The 22013-nt window shown below is 37.7% G+C and overlaps 1 protein-coding gene across 1 annotated transcript in view; it reads right to left on the reverse strand.

Moving 5' to 3' along the window:
- Nucleotides 1-4633: 4633 nt before the first annotated feature.
- Nucleotides 4634-22013, reverse strand: part of SLC4A1AP (solute carrier family 4 member 1 adaptor protein) — a 28272-nt gene continuing 10892 nt past the window's right edge. Inside the window, exons 9-14 of the mRNA XM_081264228.1 lie at nucleotides 15685-15796; nucleotides 13242-13479; nucleotides 10838-10924; nucleotides 9448-9515; nucleotides 7769-7838; nucleotides 4634-5884 (exon numbers count right to left, since the gene is read on the reverse strand). Coding sequence (XP_081120354.1) covers nucleotides 5835-5884; nucleotides 7769-7838; nucleotides 9448-9515; nucleotides 10838-10924; nucleotides 13242-13479; nucleotides 15685-15796 — 625 coding nt within the window. The 3' untranslated portion in view covers nucleotides 4634-5834. The remainder of the gene's footprint in view (nucleotides 5885-7768; nucleotides 7839-9447; nucleotides 9516-10837; nucleotides 10925-13241; nucleotides 13480-15684; nucleotides 15797-22013) is intronic.

A 22013-nucleotide genomic window follows, 5' to 3' on the forward strand; every position in this document is an offset into this window, starting at 1 on the left:
AACAGGTTTCTAAATTAGGAAAGGGGTTACTTTACAATACAATGACAAAGTCTGTGCTTATGATATGAAGATGGGACTTGAAGTGATCCATTCCCCAGATGAAATCCCAATTTTCCACTGAAATAAATGGATCTTACCAGTATTCATGTCATGGCAATGCTAAGTTTTTGTGTGTGTGCATATGGTGGGGGGGACTGAGGATTGAACTCAGGGGTATGTACAATCACTGAACCATAACCCTTAGCACCTTTTGAGTCAGGGTCTCACTAAGTTGGTTAGGGCCTCATAAATTGCTGAGATTGACCTTGAATTTGCAATCCTCTTGTTTCAGTCTTTAGAGTCATTAGGATTACAGACATGTGCCACTGTGCCCAGTGATGCTACGGTTTTTATATCTTAAATTTTCTTTACACATGCTTCATTTCTTCTCTTTTCTCTAAATATCCTTAAAATGACTATGCTTCTTTTAATACTTTCTTCTCTTTTTTTTTTTCTTGGTTACAACAATTATTTATTGGTGTGATTAAGAAAGGGATAACACAGTGGAAGCCATCATGAATGCAGAGCTCACCACTTGTCCAGGGGACCACATCTGGGGATATATTTGACCCTATAGTCATCAGGAATGAGCCACTTCTCAGCCACCATGTCTTCAAATTCATCAGCTAAACTTGGTAAAATTCCATTTCATTGAGATGTGTATCTTCTGGCAGCCAGGGAACTTGAACTTGGCCCTGCGTAGAACTCAATCACAAAAAAACTGAATGCTTCACAAATTCGCATGTCATCCTTGTGCAGGGGCTATACTAATCTCTGTGTCATTTCAATTTTAGTATATATGGTGCTGAAGCAAGCACCTCTTCACTAAATATTATTTCAGAAAAGAAAATATTCTTAGTAAAAGGTTAAAGAATGTTCTGTGAGGCCTGTTTAATTATTCAGGGAATTTTTAAAAATTAAGGTAATACCCAAATATGACAGTTTAGAAAAGGCAAAACTATGGAGACAGTAAAAAGATCAGTGGTTGCCAGGGAATGGTGGGGAGGGAAAGATGAACAGGTGGAGCATGCAGGACTTTTAGGGCAGTGAAACTATTTTGTTTGATACTGTAATGGTGGGTACATGTCATTTACATTTATCAAAATTCACAGAATGTGCATCACCAAGAGAGAATCCTAAAGTAAACTATGGAATTTAGGTGATAACATATCAGTGTAGGTTTGAGTGTGACAAATGCAGGCTCTGGTAGGGACTGGGACAACTATATGTGTGGGGCACAGGGCGTGGATGGAAACAGTCTGTACTTTCTGTTCACCTTTGCTATGAATCTAAAACTGCTGTAAAAAATACAGTATATTGGGCTGGGGATGTGGCTCAAGTGATAGCATGTTTGCCTAGCATGTGTGAAGCACTGAGTTCGATTCTCAGCACCACATTAAAATAAAATAAAGGCACTGTGTCCACCTAAAACTAAGAAATATTTAAAAAAATTAAAACACAGTATATTAAAAATGTTAAAGCAATGTACTGGAGGGTTAAGAGCCGGACTTAGATATTAGACTGTTTGGGCTTCAGTCTAATTCACAGACTACTGAGTGGCCTTAGACAAGTCTTAACTCTCAGGGCCTCAGTTTCCTCAACTATAGAACTACTTCAGTGATCTAAGATTATTTTAATATTTATTTTTTAGTTCTCGGCGGACACAACATCTTTGTTGGTATGTGGTGCTGAGGATCGAACCCGGGCCGCACGCATGCCAGGGGAGCGCGCTACCGCTTCAGCCACATCCCCAGCCCCAGTGATCTAAGATTAAATGAATCATACAGGCAGTTAGCATAGTGTTGACACACTGGGGACATTAAATAAATCTTAGCTATTTTTGGAAATTTTAAATAAAAAACAGTTAAGAAAAGTTTTGACCTTTTAGGTAAGTTTTAGGCCCCTAATTCCTATGTGAATCAAGAGACTTATTCTTATGTTAAATACATACACTGATATTTTTTCTCCATTGTTCACTATGGTACCACACTTTATCTTTTTCTTACAACAAATGAGTACCTATAACCAGGAAAAAAATTTGTTCCCTGCACCAAGATAGGAAAATCAGCTGCCCAAGACAGTGGTTTCTCTGCATAATTCCTGTCGGTCACCTAGATTCTAATGAATCCTACTGGATCTCCCCATCCCAATGCTGAGGTTCATTTGTTGGACAGCCATAACTACTCCTCAGCCCTCTCTTCTGAGATCCAGGCCTATGTATTCAACTGCCTGGTGGACATTTTATTTAGGTGCCTCAAAGTGTTGAATTCATGACCCCTCCACTTTTACACCAGTCCTTCTTTCTTACTTCCCCTACCTCAATGAATGACCCATCATCCACTCAGATGTGGAAATTAGCAGCCTAGGAATCTTCCTGGATTCCTTTCGTTCACCCTACACAACCCCACCACTCAACTTCAGCCATTCTACTTTTAAAAATATTGCTAAGATCCATGTGTCTCTTTCCTTCTCGATCTCCACTGAATTCAAGCCATCATAATCTCTCAGCTGGACTGCTGCCACTGGCTCCTAACTGGTCCCCGAGTCTTCTCACCTTTTTTCACTCTTTCTCCACACTATAGGTTGAGTGTGGAGAATTCAAGGTTCAGAATTCCTGTCCAGGACAGCTGACTAGGGACACCCTGCTTGCAGTTAACTATTGTGTTCCTGCTGAGACCAAGTATTTTTTTCTAATGACTAAATAACCTTACTTTTATTTCTGAGAAAAGGAGACTTGTGGGAGGCGATCTTTGCACGTGATTTGAGTTACCTCCCTGGCTGGGTGAGAGGCACTTAAACACAGCGGTGTTAAAAGCCTTCCCCACCCTTTCCCAGGTCCGAGGGCTTGTCTGTGAAGAGACGTGCCTGGCCACTGACCTGAAGACCCAATCTCCGCCCCTGACCTTGGGATGCTGCCCCCCTTAACCTTCATTGGATGGGATTTTCCCTGGAATTTTTTGTTCTCCAATAAAATCTCACTCCCTGGCATGCTCTCCCTCTCTAACTAGTCTCTTCTGTAAACCTCACCACCGCATTAGGTGGCTGGAGGTGGGAGCTAGGAGAAGCCATCTTGGAGCTGTGTTAAAGGTAATGAGAGTCTGTCTCTTTAATTTAAAACTCACTAGCAATTTCTTATGAACCGAACCTTCTTTCATGAAGCTCGCGCTGGTCGCGTGGCAGAGAGACTGGTTTACTTTAACTTCTGGTAACCATAAACTGCAACCCATATGTTCAGGAGGAGATAATTGGTATTCTGAATACAAATCTTCCAAATATGCATGAACTGGGACATGCTTTTTAAAAAAAGATATGAGAACATTTTGAACCAAATAAGACCTTGAAGATGAATCAGTCTAGACCAGGGGTCTGCCAACCAGCCTGTTATTTGTTTTTATAAATAAACACATTAGAAAGAAGTCACACTCACTCATATATTGTTAATGCTTTTTACAAGTGTACTACAAAAGCAGGGCTGAGTAGTTGCATGCAACAAATCATACAGCTTACGAAGCCTAAAACACCTGGCCCTTATAGAAAAAAATTGGCTGTAGGAAAAAAGTACTCTCGAGGTTTGTCACCCTGGGTTGTACATCAGAGACCCCTTGTAGAAGGGGTCACCTCAGGGATTCTGCTTCAATTGGTCTGCAGTTAAGATCCAAGTACTATAACTAAAAACTTAAATTTCTCCTGAGTTGCTGAGATTATACAGGTGTGCATTATCATGCCTGGCTTGTGTCCCCTTTTAAAATAACAACTACTAACATCTATAAAGTCCGGTACTAAATCCACCTCCATCATCTCATCCAATCCTTAAATACATCTGAGGTTCTAGGAGCAGGAAGCTTTGCTAGCCTTGCTTGAGATAACAAAATTGAGACTCAGAGAATTTAGTCCTATTCCCAGTCTCCTATTTAGTAAAAGGTAGCTAAGAAACACGTGTAGGTCATTTAAATCAAGTCCACTGCCCACAAATTACATATTTAGATTTTATTTTGGCATGTGGAATCCCACTTGGGATTTCTGTAGACACGAAAGCATACCTACTGTTCCCAGAACCTTAGAAATCTGTCCTCCTAAAACTGTCTATCCTCCTATAGCTCCTGGGATTCCTTAGGGTAACTGGAGGAGAGGATGTGTGTGTGTAGTAGCTCCAATCCTTGCACCTTCACTTCACCCAGAGCAGATATATTTTTACCATTCAAATATTAGGCTCACACATACAACTGTGTTTGAATAGACTTTTATATGCAAAGACCACTGATGTGCCTCAGCCCTCTGTCCATTGTTTTAATCCAAATGTCATGAACACTGCCCCCAAATTCCTGACACTTCTTACATCATCAATCAGTTCTCCCTATTGGTCTGAATGAAGTCGAAAGTAAGTTTCTCAGCATACCAACACCTCTTTTGAAAGATGAAGGACTGGGGCTGGGGATGTGGCTCAAGCGGTAGCGCGCTCGCCTGGCATGCGTGCGACCCGGGTTCGATCCTCAGCACCACATACAAAGATGTTGTGTCTGCTGAAAACTAAAAAATAAATATTAAAATTCTCTCTCTCTCTTAAAAAAAAAAAAGAGTTAAAAAAAAAAAAAAAGAAAGATGAAGGACTTACTTTTAGTAGACCAGAACTTCCCCCATCTGCCATGGTAACTGGAATGGCTCATTACTTCTTCCTGCCTACTGTTGTATATACTGCGTAATCCATTATAAGAAAGCAACCAGTCTCATTCACTCTCTGGCTGGGCCAGAGCATTTCTCCCCAATGTCTGCCTTAAGCCTAACCCAAATGCTCTCTACCTTGCTGCATCCCTTCACTTTCCCGCTTTCTATCTATGGAAGTAAAGTGAGGCATTAATCATGAGGAAAAGGGGTGGAGTAAGACATCTTTTTACATGTCTTTGTTCCCAAGAGGAAGAGAAAACATAGAGGTGAGAAAACACACACCGGGCAGAACACATTCAACTTTTCATTCCATAACAATATTTGCACCCTTCTGTAAGAGGAGGATGACTAATTGATTAGTCAGAGCCAAGATATTCAATGGGCTGAGTTTTTATCAGACTGGGGCCTGAGTATATGAGATGGTGCTATGGTTAACTTTATCCTGATAAGTCAGGGTCTATTCTCAAATGTAGAGGGAGGATTAGAGTTGGAGGCAGTAGGAAACTTTCACTGTCAATCTAAATTTAGTTCTAAGAATGACAAGGACATCCAGAGTCAGATCCATGAAATATTCATATTTCACATTATCTGAGGAAGCAATATTAGTGAATTCTACACCCTAACTGCCAGACATAGCCTAATGCTCAGGAAAGCACAATTCTCCATCTTTTTTTTTTTTAAATTGTGTTTCTGGGGATGGAATCCAAGGCCTCAAGCATGCTAGACAAGCTACACCTCTAACCCACAGTCCCTAAATCTTAAATCAAACAGGCTATCATCTTAAATCAGTATTAGGGGCACTTTGACTTTTCATTTTATAATAGCGTCCTGTTTCTCACTTTACTATTTCTCAAGATATATTGTTCCCTTCATATATACACACGCACACACACACACACACACACATACAAACATACATATATACAAACATAAATACTTTTAAACATAAATACCCAAATCAGGAGAACTGGATAACAAGATAAATTCAAGAAGCCAAGAGCATGGAAGAAAAAGTCAGTCACCAGATTTTACATAAGATCATCTGAACTTCTTTGGCCATTCAACTTCACATATTATTCCAAATAATCAATGTCACATAGTCCACAAGATCTTCCTCTGGGACTCTGATGTAATCAATAGCCATACTTGTCATTAAGATGGGTTCTGCCATCTCCACTTTGGCCTAAATCAAAGTATAAAAAAGAAAGATATTTACTCTTTCAAAGTCGAGAGGAAAAAAGATATTCACATATTTGTAGGCCTAAGTAAAATAAATATTGAGGTTTCCTTCCATGATAGAAACTTTACTTTTTGTATACAATTTTGGAATATAGTCCTTTTTTCATGTCTATCCTAACATTTATTAGTAGATAAGAAGCAAACATTTCTAGTAACTAAACTTCTTCTGATTATTAGTATCTTAGAAATACCATCCATAGGGGCTGGGGTTATGACTCAGTAGTAGAGCGCTGCTTGCTTCACATGTGTGAGGCACTGGGTTCAATCCTCAGTACCACAGAAAAATAAATAAACAAAATAAAGGTATTGTGTCCATTCACAACTAAAATAAATAAGTAAACAAAAATAACATCCATAAAAAACATATAATCAGCATATGAAGAAATAAGCATCTAATATATTGCCCTAGGTGTGCATGTATGAACACAAAATTGGTAGTCTTTATAGAATACAATTTACAATATCTTTAAAAATAACTGTGATCTAGTATGTTAACTTATATTAGTTTTTTCTATAAATGGACCTCTATACTTCACTTATTATATTAGCAGTTACTTCTTGCAGAGTTGTTTATAAAGGCAAAAGACTGAAAACACAGTATTTAAATAAGTAAAGGTATAGCCACACCATTAAAAAAACCAAAAACAAAAAAACTATGCTGCCATGTAAAAAGAAAATGATAAATTTGTAAGTAATTATGGAAGGCTTTCTATATAGTGCTAAGCACAAAATAGCAAGGAGTAGAAAGATGCTTCCACTTGTGCAAAGTGGTGAAATATGTGTTTTATTGTCTATATAGGCATTTTGTTTAATATATAGGAATTATTAAGAAACTGATTTTGTTGTTTTTAGAGGAAAAAAATGAGTAGCTGAGGCATAGACAGAAGACTTTGTTTTCTGTTGATAAAGAAAATTTGAAATATATGCAAAAGCAAATAGAAAAATATAATAAGCCCCATCTACCCCTTATCCAGCTTTAATAATTATTATATGTGGCCAATCCTGCTTTATCTCTTACCCCCCCTCCTTCAGTACCTTCTCTGATTTTTTTTTGGTAATGGGGATTGAACTCAGGGGCACTCCACCACTGAGTCACATCCCCAGCCCTATTTTGTATTTTATTTAGAGACAGGGTCTTACTGAGTTGCTTAGCACCTTGCTTTTGCTGAGGCTAGCTCTGAAATAGCGATCCTCCTGCTTCAGCCCTCCTAAACCACTGGGATTACAGGTGTGCACCACTGTGCCTGGCTTATCTGGATTATTTTAAGGTAAATCCCAGATGTCATTCCATCTATAAACGCTTTTGTATATTTGTCTAGAATATAAGGACTTTTTTCAAAAAATGTAACTCAACATCATTCACTTTTTTAAAAAAATCAATAATTTCTTAGTATCTTACTATCAAATATCCAGCTAGTGTTCAAAATTATCTAGCTGGTTCATAATTTTTAAAACAGCTATTTGCTGTTTTAAAGTAAGGACAGGGTGGGCTGGGGATGTGGCTCAAGTGGTAGCGCGCTCGCCTGGCATGCGTGCGGCCCGGGTTCGATCCTCAGCACCACATACAAACAAAGATGTTGTGTCCGCCGAGAACTAATAAATAAATATTAAAAAAAAAATTTATTTAAAAAAAAAATAAAGTAAGGACAGGGTGCACAGATTATATTTAGTTGATATGTCTTCTCAGATCTTTTAATCTACCTATTCTTGCAGAAGGGAAACCTTCACTACATACTCTTGTAACTATTATTTTGAACCTTAAACATGTATGACTTATTCAAATACATAAAGAAATCTAAAGGAAAGGAAAAAAAAATTTTAAATATACCTTCAGGTGGAACCCACACACAGTAGTCTGGGTCATCTTCGGGATATTTAGAAGAAAGTGTTGGGGGAAACTGCAAAGAAAATATGGACTATTTTACTCAAAAGAATTTTAACTCTAAGAAATTACTGGCTTTACAGTTACCTGTTCGCAAACAAAAACTAAGCACAGTTTTCATTAATGATGTGGACATTAATAACCCATTTGGGGGAACATTGTCTGAGTCTTGATTTTTTTTTTTTCCTCATAAAGCCTCAACAAGCTGAGCTTTCATTAGTGAGAGTGATGTCATGCTTTTTAAAAGGGGCAGTAAACACAAGGCAGATATAAGTGCTTAACAAAATAACTTCTGGAGAGGGAAATCTGGCATTTGCCTTTTGACCTAAGTGTAAAAAAATTAACAGAGCAAGAATAACTGCTATTCTCTGAAAGCTTGCTTATAGGATTGATCTTTGGCTGGTGTCTGGAACTTGAGTTTTTGGAAGATTATTATTATTTTTTGGTACTGGTGATTGAGCTCAGGGGCACTTAACCACTGAGCCACATCCCAAGCCCCATTCTGTATTTTATTTAAAGACAGGGTCTCACTGAATTGCTTAGCGCCTCACCGTTGCTGAGGCTGGCTTTGAACTTGTGATCCTCCAGCCTCAGCCTCCGGAGCCGCTGGAATTATAGGCGCGTGCCACTGCACCCAGCTTCTGGAGGATTATTAATTATTACTATTACCATAACTGATAAGGATGGCTCATTGTGCCTCTACTGTACAAACAATGTGGTTTATGCTGAACATCTGTTTTCTTTCTGGGAGTCTGGATTTGTGGTACACGCCAATCAGGGAATGCCTATATGATCCATTCCCACCAAAAATAGTACTGAGTCTCTAACAAGCGTCTCTAGTTAGCAAGATTTCACAATTGTTAAAACTTATTGCTTGGGAAATTAAGCATGTCCTGTGTATCTCCACTGAAAAGGACCATTCAAATCTTATACTTAGTTTACCCCAGATTCCACCCCAACCCTGTTCATATTGCCAACTGTGCCTGGTATCCTTTTACTGTAGGAAATCATAGCTGCAAATACAACCATATGTTGAGTCCTGTGAGACCTCTTGTGAATTACAGAGAGGTGTCTTGGGCCTGCCAACACAACCCAGAAATTGCACTTCTTGGAACTTAGCATATCCATTCAATATTACGTATTCATAAAATTATTCACTATAGCACTGGTATAATGAAAGCCTAGAAACAATTCAAGTGTCTATCTAAAGGGTACTAGCTAAACAGGGTATATTCATGCACTAAGAAGCTCTTGATATATTGATAAAGAATGATTTCCATGATAGATTAAAAAAAATTAAGATACAGAATGGAGTGTATTTATATCTTTTGTGTAATAAAAAGATGAAAACAGCATGTTATTCAAATGTCTGTATAGCATATTAGGATATGAAGAAAAATTCACAAATTAATATAAAAAAAAGTAGCATGTATGTGAGCAGTTATAGGGAATAGGGTGAATGGAGACAAGAATACAGAATTCAAAAATATAAAAATTAAAGAATTCAGATTTCTAGGAGAGGAGGCTAAGGCTGTTGGGAACTCTGTCAGTTTCCAAAGATTCACACTCCTAGATGTGGTCTGTCATAAGAGCATTCATTTCAACTTTCAAAGAAAAGTACTTACCTTGCCTGGACCAGGAGCTTTCTTTTTCTTCAATTCATCTCTGCTTTTCTCATATTCATTCTTTGGTGCTAATTTAAGGGGGAAAAATGATAATAACTATTTTCTGAAAAAGTAATAGACAAAGAAAGATCTTCTCCTAAGACAGTGTTAAAATTACTAAAGAAAACATCAGTGACAATCTACTACTATAAAAATGAAGGAGCTTGGCATGGTGGCTTGTGCCTGTAATTCCAGCAGCTTGGGAGGCTGAGGCAAGAGAATTCAAAGCTAGCCTCAGCAAAAGTGAGGCACTAAGCAACTCAGTGAGACACTGTCTCTAAATAAAAAAAAAAATAGGGCTGGGGATGTGGCTCAGTGGTCAAGTGCCCCTGATCAGGTTCAATCCCTAGTACCTGTCCCCCTGCCACACACACACAAAAAATACATATTAAGAGGAGAACATTTTTCTTTCACTGATATCCCTGGCTTTTAAAACAAGGCTACAAGCTTGAGGTATGATGAGTATGATGAGGCTATTTTTATTATTCCACATTTTAACCATAAGTAAAACCGGATAAAAGCAGTCCCTTTTGTTTTATTGTTATTTTTTAATTTATTTTTTTTTTTTTTGTGGTGCTGGGGATTGAACCAGGGCCTTGTGCGTGTGAGGCAAGCACTCCACCAACTGAGCTATATCCTCAGCCCTTTTTTTTACTTTTGTACCAAGGATTGAACCCAAGGGTGCTTAACCACTGAGACACATACTCAGTCCTTTTTTAATATTTCATTAAAATATTAAATATCACTAAGTTGCATAGGGCCTCACTAAGTTGCTGAGGCTGACTTTAAACTCCCAATCCTCCTGCCTCAGCCTCCCGAGCTGCTGGGATTACAGGTGAGCACCATTGCACCCAGCAAGCAATCCTTTTTTACCAGGCTCACTGTGCCTCTACTGTACAAATAGTGTGGTTAATGCTGAACCTGCTTTCTTTTTAGGAGTCTGGATTTGGGGTATATGTGAGGCAGGGAATGTCTATGTGATCAATTCCCAACAAAAATCCTCAGCACTGCCAACCTTTCAAGCAATTTAATAGATTGGGAATCATTTCCATAGTAAGACATATTCAACTGGGAGATGTAAAATTGGGGTAGGCTTTGTATGGCTAGAGGGAAGCATCAAGACATCAGGTGCTTTGTGGGACAGGGAAAAGAGGAGTAAAAGGCACATGAGATAGCACCAAACACAAACCTCTCACATACTCCAATTTCATTCAGGGTGCTGGTGGTTGCACCTACCTAGGGTCTATATGGCCATTTCCTATGCTGCCTTAGGGTCAGCTGCCAACCCCTCCTTTTAAAGTTAGGATGTATCTGCACACAGAGAGGCAAAAGAATCTGCTATGCTACTTACCTGATGGTTCTTTGCATGATGAAGATGTTTCATTAATCTCTTGATAATTTTTATTCTGTTCCATGTGGCTGATTTGAGACATGTTTTCTACAAAAAACAGTACCAAAGCCTACTGTTATTATTTAATTAATGGTGGAAAGACAAGAAAACAAAACAAAACAAACAAACAAAAAGCAAAAGAATCTATGCCTATATATGATAATCTAGTTTTACTGTCATCAGCTTCAACTAACTTTTTTTATTTTTTCGGTACTGGGGATTGAATCCAGGGGCACTCAACCACTGAACCAAATCCCAGCCCTTTTTTGTATTTTATCTAGAGATAGGGTATCACTGATTTGCTGAGGGTCTCAATAAGGTGCTGAGGCTGGCTTTGAACTTGAGATCCTCCTGCCTCAGCCTCCCAAACTGCTGGGATTACAGGCATGTGCAACCGTGCCTGGCAGCTTCAACTAACTTTAATGAGTTTTCCAATAAATGTATCTCTCTAGATATCTAACAAGACCAATTTTCCACTTAAAATACCCAGCCAACTTTGAGGTAAACTTACTGGCAAAACTTACAAAAAGCCTTAAAAATATACATATTTCTTGGTGTAGAAATTGTCTCCCAGGAACATTTTTTTTTTTTTAAAACCAGAGTCAAGCACCAAGATTAAGTGTTTACAATAGCAAACATTAAGAAGTGATTTGTATGTTTAATAAGTAAAAGTTAATAAATTATGACACATCCAAGTGATGCCCTACCCCTAAGTACAAAGCAACATTTAAAAATAGCATTTTAAGATAGGTGCAGTGGCACATGCCTGCCATACCGTGACTTGGGAGGCTGAGGCAGGAGGATCACAAGTTCAAAGATAGTCTTAGGAATTTACTGAGTCCCTAAGCAACTTAGCAAGACCTTGTCTCAAAAAAGAAAAAGGGGGGGCTGGGGATGTGGCTCAAGTGGTAGCGCGCTCGCCTGGCATGCGTGCAGCCCGGGTTCGATCCTCAGCACCACATACAAACAAAGATGTTGTGTCCGCCAAAAACCAAAATAAATAAATATAAAAAAAAAAAAAAAAAAAAAGAAAAAGGGCTGAGGATGTGGCTTAGTAGTTAAGCACTTCTGGGTTTAATCCCTGATACCAAAACAAAACAAAATTAAATAAAAAACATTTTAAGACATAGGGAAAAAACAGGCTAAAAAATAGCATGTAAAATAGGATCCTCATGCTGTAAAAATAAAAAAGTAGAGGAAAAAAGGCCTGGAACAATCCCTCAGCAGTCACGGATTTACCAATTTAAATTTATAAACCAGATTTTAAAACCTATTCCATTTTCATACACAGGTATACTTTGGTCCCTAAACAACAAAATATAATACTTATTGCTCCCCCTCCTACTGGTATGGCCCAAAGTCCCAGGTGCAGAAAAAACTACATATAAGTATCTTTTTAAAAAGGCAAGTATTTTGCCAACAACTAAACAAAAAAGGCAAATAGGTGAGGAAACAGTAACTTTTCTGTTCCTCAGACACAGTTGAAGGTGACTCAAGAGGAAGACTGTACTCCAGGCCTACTGTTGTAAGTACACCAGTGTAGTCTCTCTGAAGTAGATATGCACACATTTCCACACACATTTAACACCAGTGTTTACTTTTCCTCACATTCCCTATTTTTTGTGAGATCTTAATCTTGCTAAACAGTTTGGCAACCTGCAGGAAAATAACTCCTACAGTTAATAAGGAATAAGAGGCACTAAAAGATAAACAGTAATTTCTAGAGCTGAGATTTGGAAAGATTTCTTTTTTCTTCTTTGGACTTTTATATCTAAAATTTCTAAAATGCATAAATATTCTTTTCATAATCACAAAAATTATTTTCAAATTAATCAATTCCCTCTCTCAATATTTTTCATTAAATCTTTTCTCATGAGGGTGAGTATTATGTGCCAGATTCTCTTTTAGATACTATAGACAAAAAGATGAATAAGGCATGATTCTTGTTGAGAACTTTAGTTCATTAGGCTTAGCCTCGTTTAAGGGTGGGGAGAAAAATGAGTAAGGGGAGATTCATCCAGAGATCACCTAATCAAGCCCCAACACTCACACTACTCCCCTGCCCTCCACCTCTACAGTGGCATCAGCTCAGGGTCATTCCTCAGCAGCCGTGATGACAGAATCTACAGATTTCAATCCTCTATCATTCTGGAACACACTGGAAATACGTCCCTTTAATATGCAATAGAATAAACAATGACTGGCAGTCAAAGGAAGAGGACTAACTACATTTCCTTAGTACAGAGTCAGTGTCTCAAATATATAACGTCAAAACTCATAGACAAGAACTAGTTTGCTTTTTTAACCCTATCCATAAGTAATACAACTGGCCCTCTGAATTGCACAGGGTGGAGAAAGATATTACCATGGTTTTTTGTTTCCTTAGAATATGTGAGATCTGTGGGAGAACTCATTTCCTGCACTGAAGTTTCTGGCTCTATCTCCTGTGGCAACCTGCTGTTTCCATCCTCCATTTTCTCTTCATGCTCTTCCTTTTCTTTCTCTTCTTCTTCATCTTCTTCTTCCTCCTCCTCTTCTACTTCAGGCTCGTCCTTCATTCTCATTAGAGCCGGAGGGAGTTCTGGACGCTTGGGGGGCAATTTCTACGAGGGAAACAAAACCACAAATGTGTAGTTCTACATAATGATAAAAAAAGAGGCAAATTTCTTCCAGGAGGTTAAACCAAATGCATAGGATGTCTAACTCTCTAGGTTGATAAATCCTACAAAAGCAGGCTGGAAGTAGAATTTTCACATAAAATGGTATCCATCTATGGACTCTTAACAAGTATGTTTATTAGTTTATAGAATCAAAACATTTTTAGGACTGAGATGTAACTCAATGGTAAAGTGCTTGCCTAACATGTACAAGGCCCTGGGTTTGATTCCCAGCAATGTGGGTTGCAGTGGTGGGGAGAGAACAGGCTAAAGATTATTAAATACCAAACATTTGAAACAGCTCAGAGGGAAATAAAACATTTATTCCAGATGAGCAATAGCTGTAGGAATTCTATCCTATTTGACCTCTTAATATTAAAGGACCCTAATTTATTACAAAATCTTCTAGGGAGTAAATCAGACGCACATTCCCAAGAAAGAAGTCATCGTACTGTTTTTTCCTTTTAGACTTAATGTAATTTCAAGGAAATAAGACTTGTAAAACAGTAAAACTGATCCTGAAGAATAGGAAGACATTTCTTAAAGTATAAAGCGACATAATTTTTTTTTTAAAAAAGACACTGTTTTCCTATGTCACTCAGGCTGACCTTGAACTCCTGGGCTCCCAGTGATCCTCATGCCTTAGCCTCCCAAGTAGCTGAAACTATAAGCATATGCCACCATATCCAGAAAAGCACGTTTAAATCAAGGCCTTTCAATATGAGCACTTATTAGGAAAAGTTGATCATATTTGTGGAACAGAAGTTTCAAAGTATACCTTGTTTATATCTTTTTAAAAAATATATATAACTTAGTTTGGTAATCCTCTAAGAAAGTTATTTTAGGAAAGCATTTTTCTTCTATTTAAAACATAAACACTGCCCCTAACCCAAAGCTTCCCTCTTCCATAAACCACACAACTCATTCAGTACACATAGCTGAGACTTCATCTCTGCCACCAGAGGGCAGTATATCCCAATACAAGGTATTAATGGGCTGAATCCTCCCTACTTCCATATCCTGCAAATTCACATTTTGAAGTTCTAATCCCTAGGACTTCAGAATGTGACTGCATTTAAAAATAATAAATGAGGCATTTAGGACAGGGCCCTAAGTCAATATTACTGGTGTCACTAGAAGATATGCCAAAAGTGCAAATGCACAGAGGGACTATCAAGTGAAAGAGCAGCAAGAGGGGGCAACCATCTGCAAGTCAAGAAGGAAACCAACTCTGTCAGCACCTTGATCTTAAGACTTCCAGCATCTAGAACTGTGAGAAAATAAATTTTTGTGTTTTAAGCCACCCATTTTGTGGCATTTTGTTATAGCAGCCCTAGCAAAGTAATACCCCACAGGTTCAGTTCTTTAGAGTGATAAAAAAACTTTTAAAAGCTAAATCTATAAATAGGAATATATGTAAAGCAAAAACAACCATCAGTGAGACATTATAGAAGAGTAGAAAGATCATAAAACTTAGGAGAAAAGATGGATCTGATGGTGTTACATGGTATTTTACCTGTTTTTTCTTCTTTAAGACATAGTATTTCCCACAAGTTGTAAGGTATTGGAAGGATTAAACAGAGTATGGAAAATCATATGGCAGAGACAAGCATATACGTTACATTCCTAATAAATATTATTTGAGTCTGACTATTACATCCATTCACCAGGTTAAAAACATTTAACTGAGTCAGATGTAGTAGGGCACACCTGTTATCCCAGGTATTTGGAAATTTGGGGCCGAAGGATCACAATTCAAGGTTAGCACAGGCAACTTAGCAAGACCATATCTCTACTACACCTACTCCCCCTGCCCCCCGCCGCCAAAAAAAAAAAAAAAAAAAAAAAGCATTCAGTGTAGGAGATCTATTTCTAAACCCAATATTCATCTGAAATTAACAAACTATTACTTGAATTTACAAATCAGTTACTTACAAATTGACTGGTATGAATTAATTTGCCAATTCTTATAATTCTAAATTGAACAGAAAAAGCTAACAAGCAAATTCTGGGAAAGATATGACTATACCAAACCCATAACCCTTTTTAACACACTGGTGTAATGAGTCATTTGCACTTGTAAAATAAAAATTGGCTCAGAGATAACTCACCAGTTAAAAGTTTAACACTCTACCTTGACTCACAACTTACCCCTACTGTTCCAGTTTTTAACTTGAATTTGCTTCCTCCTTTCATGGCACCAAAGAGAGGCAGTGTAAGTTTCTTAGCTTTATTTTCTGTATCTGTAGTCTGACTTTCAGTCCTAGGAAGAAAGAACAATTATACATATCTATTCTGGTGAGTCCAAGATTTTATCTATAAATATTGTAACACTGACAAAGAAACTTCTGGTAAAACAAAAGTGACTACAAAATGAGTATCTGGAGCATACAACAAGAAGGAGGTATTCAGACAAGCAGAGTCTGAATGGACAATGACATTGCTGACTATCATGAACAGAATTATTAAGGGCAAGATGATACTGCTCCCTTAGATGAATAAATTACAACACGCTCAGTCAACATCAAATGATGACTATGACTACAGTACAAAGGTCACTGGTAAAGGAGAATACATTAAGCATGACCCCATTTCCATTAAGTAGCAGGAGATGGATCTATGGTGTAAAGCCCTATTTCCCACCAATCTCTGAAGTGACTTACTTTACTTATCCAGAGTTCACACTTAACCATAACCATGTGCTATGAGCAAAGACATTAAAAAAAAAAAAAAGGAAGTGTGTGCATAGGTGGGGGGTAGGTAGGATAGCTTACATAATTAAGAGAGTGCAACTGTTGAGGTTGTCAACATTCTAATTGGCTAGAGATGGTTATAAAAGCCAAGACCAAGAGAGTAATGCTGAAAAAGAATAAAAAAGAAGAGACAGCAGAAATTAGAAAGGAGAAGGAAGAGAACAGTAAAAACAAAAAAGACAGCAGTTAACAAGACACTGAACTTGCCAGAGTAGCAAAGGTGACAATGAGAGGTAGGCAAAGGCAATAATTAGAAGATGTATGAAGACACAGGGGAAAGTAAGCAGAGGTCACAAAGGCAATGAGGAGATGGCTTAAGGAAACAGACGAAAACTTAAAAGAACCAAACTAGACCAGGGAAAAAAGCCCCATGTTGCCTTCACCTGGACCATGGGACACTCCTGCAAACTGGAATATAAGGACAGGACAGACACTTCTAGACCTTATGAGGAACTGACTACCCTGGCCTATTCTGAAGCTCACTTGCTGCCTACCATCTTTGAATTAAGTCTTGTCCCCTTCCCTAGTGGCATTCTTGGGACCCAGCTTCACCACCTTTCTCCCTATCAGAATCAGAACCCATTCCCTTCTTAAGACCACCAGAAAAATCCTGCCTGCCTGACCCTGAAATACCCTCTGCTAAATCATGACCCTTTGCACCCATCCCTATAAGCCTCATAGACAGAGAAAGGTAATAACACAGATGTTTTTCTACTACATTAAATAGCAGATATTTAATAGCTATTAAATGACTGGGCTAGTCTGGAGGATGTGCAAAGACTGGCTCAAAGGAAGTGAAAGATCAGGAGAGAGGATCACAACTAGGAGTTGCTTGGAGGATAAGTCTGGGAGGCAAGTTAGGTAGAAACTTTGGAAATTCAACTCTGAAGTGAGAAGTGGAGGGAGAAGTAGAGAGCATCTAGGCCAGTAGCCAAGAAGGGAAAGAAAAGAGAAACCAGGCAACCACACAGACCACCAACAAGAAGGGAGCCTCCAGAGGAAGCGGAAACATGTCTTTTAGCTCAGAACACCACCCAAGGGGCTGACTTAACAAGTTAAAGGATGATCAAGGTGAAATTAAACTCATAAGTAATTTGTTTACCCTGCCTATGTCCCCTGAGTTCTTACTTACAAAAACAATGTTATGAATAGTTTCTAGACACAACAGAAATAGTAAAACTTAAGACAATCATGACAATAATATATGTATACCAGCACTTTAAGTGCTATCCATTTAATCTTTGCATCTTCATTACCTCCAATTTACAAATGAAAAAAGTGATGAACAAAGAAGTAAATTAACTTGCCTCAAAATACCCAATAAGTAATTGCTAGAGCTGAAAATTAAACCTAGGAAGTCTAACTCTGTGGAACCTATTTCTCACCATCATTAAGTGAGGTAATTTAGATGTCATACTGGTTAACTGGACATTTGTGATTAGGATTAGAAATTAGGATTAGGAATCACTACACAGTAGTCCTCTCTGATCCCCAGTAGATGCCTAAATCTATGGATAACACTAAGCTCTTTATTTATTTTCTCCTATACATACATTCACAAATTTATTGTCTTTCCACCTTTGTATGTGTGGGTATGTTACCAGAGACTGAACCAGGGCCTCATACATGCTAGGAAAGCATTCCATAACTGAGCTACATCCCCAGCCCTTTTTATTTTACTTTAAGGCCTAAACTTCCAAGTAGCTAGGAATATAAATTTGTACCATAGCACCTGGCTTGAGAAGGTACCTTTTAATATGTAGATATTCCTATATAATGCCATCAGGTTACAAATTTCATAATAGGGATGAGGGACTTAAGTATTTACCGACAAACTAGAGTCGAGTCCAACAGAACTTTCTGCAATGATGAAAATTTTCTATATTGCACTATCCAATACAGTAGACACCAGCCACATGTGGCTACTGAGCACCTGAAATGTGGCTAGTATAACTGAAAAACTGAACAGTTAATGTTGTTTAGAGAAATTTTAGCTAGGTACAGTGGCACATACCTATAATCCCAGCAATTTGGGAGATTAAGGAAGGACAATCACAAATTTGAGATTAGCCTCAGCAACTTAGCAAGGCCCTGTCTCAAAATTAAAAAAACAAAAAAAAGGGCCAAGGATGTAGCGCAGTGGTAAAGCACCCCTGGGTTCAATCTCAGTATTGAAAACAAAACAAAACAAAACCAAAAAAAAAAAAAAAAAACCCACACACAAAAACAAACAAAAAACAGAAGAAAAAAAGAAATTTTAGCTTTAATAATACATGCACCTACCTATTGGGTTCTATATTGAACAGTATTATCTAATGAAAATAAGAAACTTCCTGCAGTTAACCACTTTCAGAAGTGGATGAACCCATGTAGCCAGTACTACTTTTTGAGATCCCACCTGAACTGTGCTCCTGGGGGTTGTTTATTTCTATAACAATCTATTCTACATTTTCAAAATTTAATGAGACCATATAGAATAAAATTTTAAATACTGTCAAGTTGAAAGACTGGATCGTTCCCCAGCCCCTATACATACTCTCTCACTCATAAATTATCCTCAAAATCTGACTTAGAAATGACTTGATAATCTTCTAGATGTCTCCAAATGAATTTGAATTAATCTAACCCAATAATTTCCCAAATGCAAAGTTAACAAAATTCACTTCTAGATTATGCTTCCTTCCTTTAAAGTAAGAGATTTTGCTTTAAAAAAAAAATTCACACAAATTGAACAATTTTCAACTGGTTCTTAAGAATGATAAATATAGGAATTAAAAGACAATTTGTAAGCCAGGCATGGTGGTGCACACCTGTAATCCCACTGGCTTGGGAGGCTGAGACAGGAGGATCACGAGTTTGAAGCCAGCCTCAGCAAAAGTGAGGCACTGAGCAACTCAATGAGACTCTGATTCTAAATAAAACACAAACTAGGACTGGGAATGTGGCTCAGTGGTTGAGTGCCCCTGAGTTCAATGTCTAGTAAATGTTAGCCAATTTGTGCTTTTGCTCTGTGGTTTTTAGAAGCATCCAAGTCCAAGATTTATCACTCCTGAGAAAAGAATGTCAAGAATGACATATACAGACTCAATTTAAAACTATGGAAGGGGGTGGAAATATAGTTCAGTGGTAGAGCACTTGCCTAGCATGCCCAAGGCCCTGGGTTCAATTCCCAACATTAGAAGAAAAGAAAAAAAAATTTGTAAAACTATTTTACAAGATTATCATTCCTGATTATGAAAATCGGCTGTGTCAAGCCCTTGTCCAGGCTAATCTAGTGAGCTCTAACCTAGCTCTGCTGGTTTAACCCCAGATTTACAACTAGAAAGAAGAAAAGAAAAACGAGAAAGATGGCAAGCTACATCCTACTTCACAACTTCCAGCCATTTGTTTCAGAAGTAAATCAGGGTCCAGCTCCTGGGGTCCCTCATCATAGGTATCTCCCTCTTCTCTCTCTCCACATTCATTGTTAGAACTGGGATTTTTCTAATAAAAAGGGCATCTAAACCTTTGCCTACTATATGCCTAACGTACCCAAAGAAATATTCACACATCTATAGTGAGATGTTTCTCCCCCACCACAAGGGATAGATTTGCTTTTATTAAGAAATAGTTTCACTACAACAAAACTGATAATATGATGATAATACGATTTTTTTTTTTTTTTTTTTTTTTTTTGGGCAATGCTGGAGATGGAACTCAGGACTTCAATCATGCTAGGCAAGCACTCTACACTAAGCCACATCTCCAGTTGTTAGTATGATATTTAATTTTCCAGCTATTTAATATTTAAAACTAAAACTGTAACCATATTACAATAAATTTAGACCTACAGCAGTATGGCTATTTGACATAGGATTTTCTTTTTAAAATCAATATATTTGAATAGAAAGTATACTCACTTGGTTCAAAACTCAGAAAGTATATAAAGGTATATATATTGTGAAAAGTCTCTCTCTTTTTGCTGACCCCCACCCACTGTAGTTCCCATTCCCAGAGGTCAATTATGTTATCAGCTTCTTTAAAAAAAAAAGTTTTTTGAGAGGGGAGGCAGAGAGTTACTGAGGATCAAACCCAGGTGTGCTCTACCACTGAGCTACATCTCCAATACTTTTTAATTGCGAAATTGCCCAGGCTGGGCTTAAAATTGTAATCCTACTGCCTTAGCCTCCTGAGTATTTGGGATTATAGGTGTGTACCAAAGCACCTGAAACCTTTTTTTTTTCTTTATTGGTGCATAATAATTATTCAAAATAGTGGACTTTGTTGTACCATATTTGCATATTGTTATCAGCTTTTTTAAAAAATTGTTTTTAGTTGTGGACACAATACCTGTATTTATTTATTTATTTTTATAAAATAAATAATTGAGGATTGAACCCAGTGACTCACACATGCTAGGCAAGTGTTCTACCACTGAGCCAAAACCCCAACCCCTTGTTATCAGCTTTTTATAAATCTTGCCAGATATACAGTAGCATATGCTGCTGGAATCCTTCTCAGATTTTCTTAATGAGGACAACCAGGTACCGCAGACACTGATGGCTAAAGGTCCACACTTGCACTTTTCTCAGAATTCCTGTGTGTCCTTTCTCAACTATCCATGGTCAATAAAAGGTTGGGTGGTGGGTATAAAAGCCCAAGCTCCTAGTCTCTAAGGCATCTGTGATGCCATTACAGCTCTTGAAACTACTTCTTTGCCCAGCTTCTTCCTCTACCTATCCTGCTCCCTCACTCCTCTACAAATTTCTCCCAAGAGCACTGTCTCAGTAAATCACTTGCAGACAAATATCTATCTCAGAGTCTGTTTTTAGAGAACCTGACCTAAACAGATCATACACATAATCAAGCAATGGCCTACTGATGTATTCTTTCTTTACCACAGACAATCCTTGATGCACATTTTTCTGTTACTTAATATATCTGACAATGTTTCCACATTTTACTTAGTTGCCTATTTTTTTACAGCTACATAATATTCAATTATATATGTATATTATAATTTAGTTAGCCCATTCCCTTTGATAAATATTTAGGTAGTTTCTCATCTTTTACTACTATAAATAATGCTACAATATATATTGTTCATTCCTAAGAATGTGAAGAACCAATTTCTAGAAATTATAATTACATCTAGTAATAATTAGCTCAAAGGTCATATGTATTTGTAACCAGGATAGAAACTGCCAATTTGCCCTGTATAGGGAAAATCACAATTTGCCTTTCAACAAAGCAAAAAAACAACAAAATAATAATAATTTGCCTTTCAAGAAATGTCTTTTAGTCATAGCTTCACTGGCACAGTATATATGAGTTTTTGTGAATTTCATGGATAAAAAATGTGTTACATTTATATTTTTCTTACAACAAGTGAGGTCGAACATATTTTCATATAGTTAGGAATAATTTGTATTTCTTTTTCTGAGGCCTGTTGGTTGATACCCTTTCCCTATTTTTCTCTTGGGTTGTTGGTTATCTATTTATCATTCATAGTTTTGTTTTTGTTTTTTTGTTTTCCAGTACTTGGGATTGAAGCCAGGGCCTTGTGCTAGGCAACTGCTCTAACACTAAGCTGTATCCCCACATCCCCAGGCCCTCCTCCCCATTTTTTTTTTTTTTTTTTTTTAATTTTGAAACTGGGTTTCACTAAATTTCCAGGCTGGCCTCAAACTCAAACTTCTCCTACCTCAGTCTCCCAAATAGGGGTTACAGGTGTGCATTACATGTAAG

The sequence above is a fragment of the Spermophilus citellus genome (assembly GCF_964194105.1).
Source record: "Spermophilus citellus genome assembly, chromosome: 13".
NCBI classification, from domain to species: domain Eukaryota; kingdom Metazoa; phylum Chordata; class Mammalia; order Rodentia; family Sciuridae; genus Spermophilus; species Spermophilus citellus.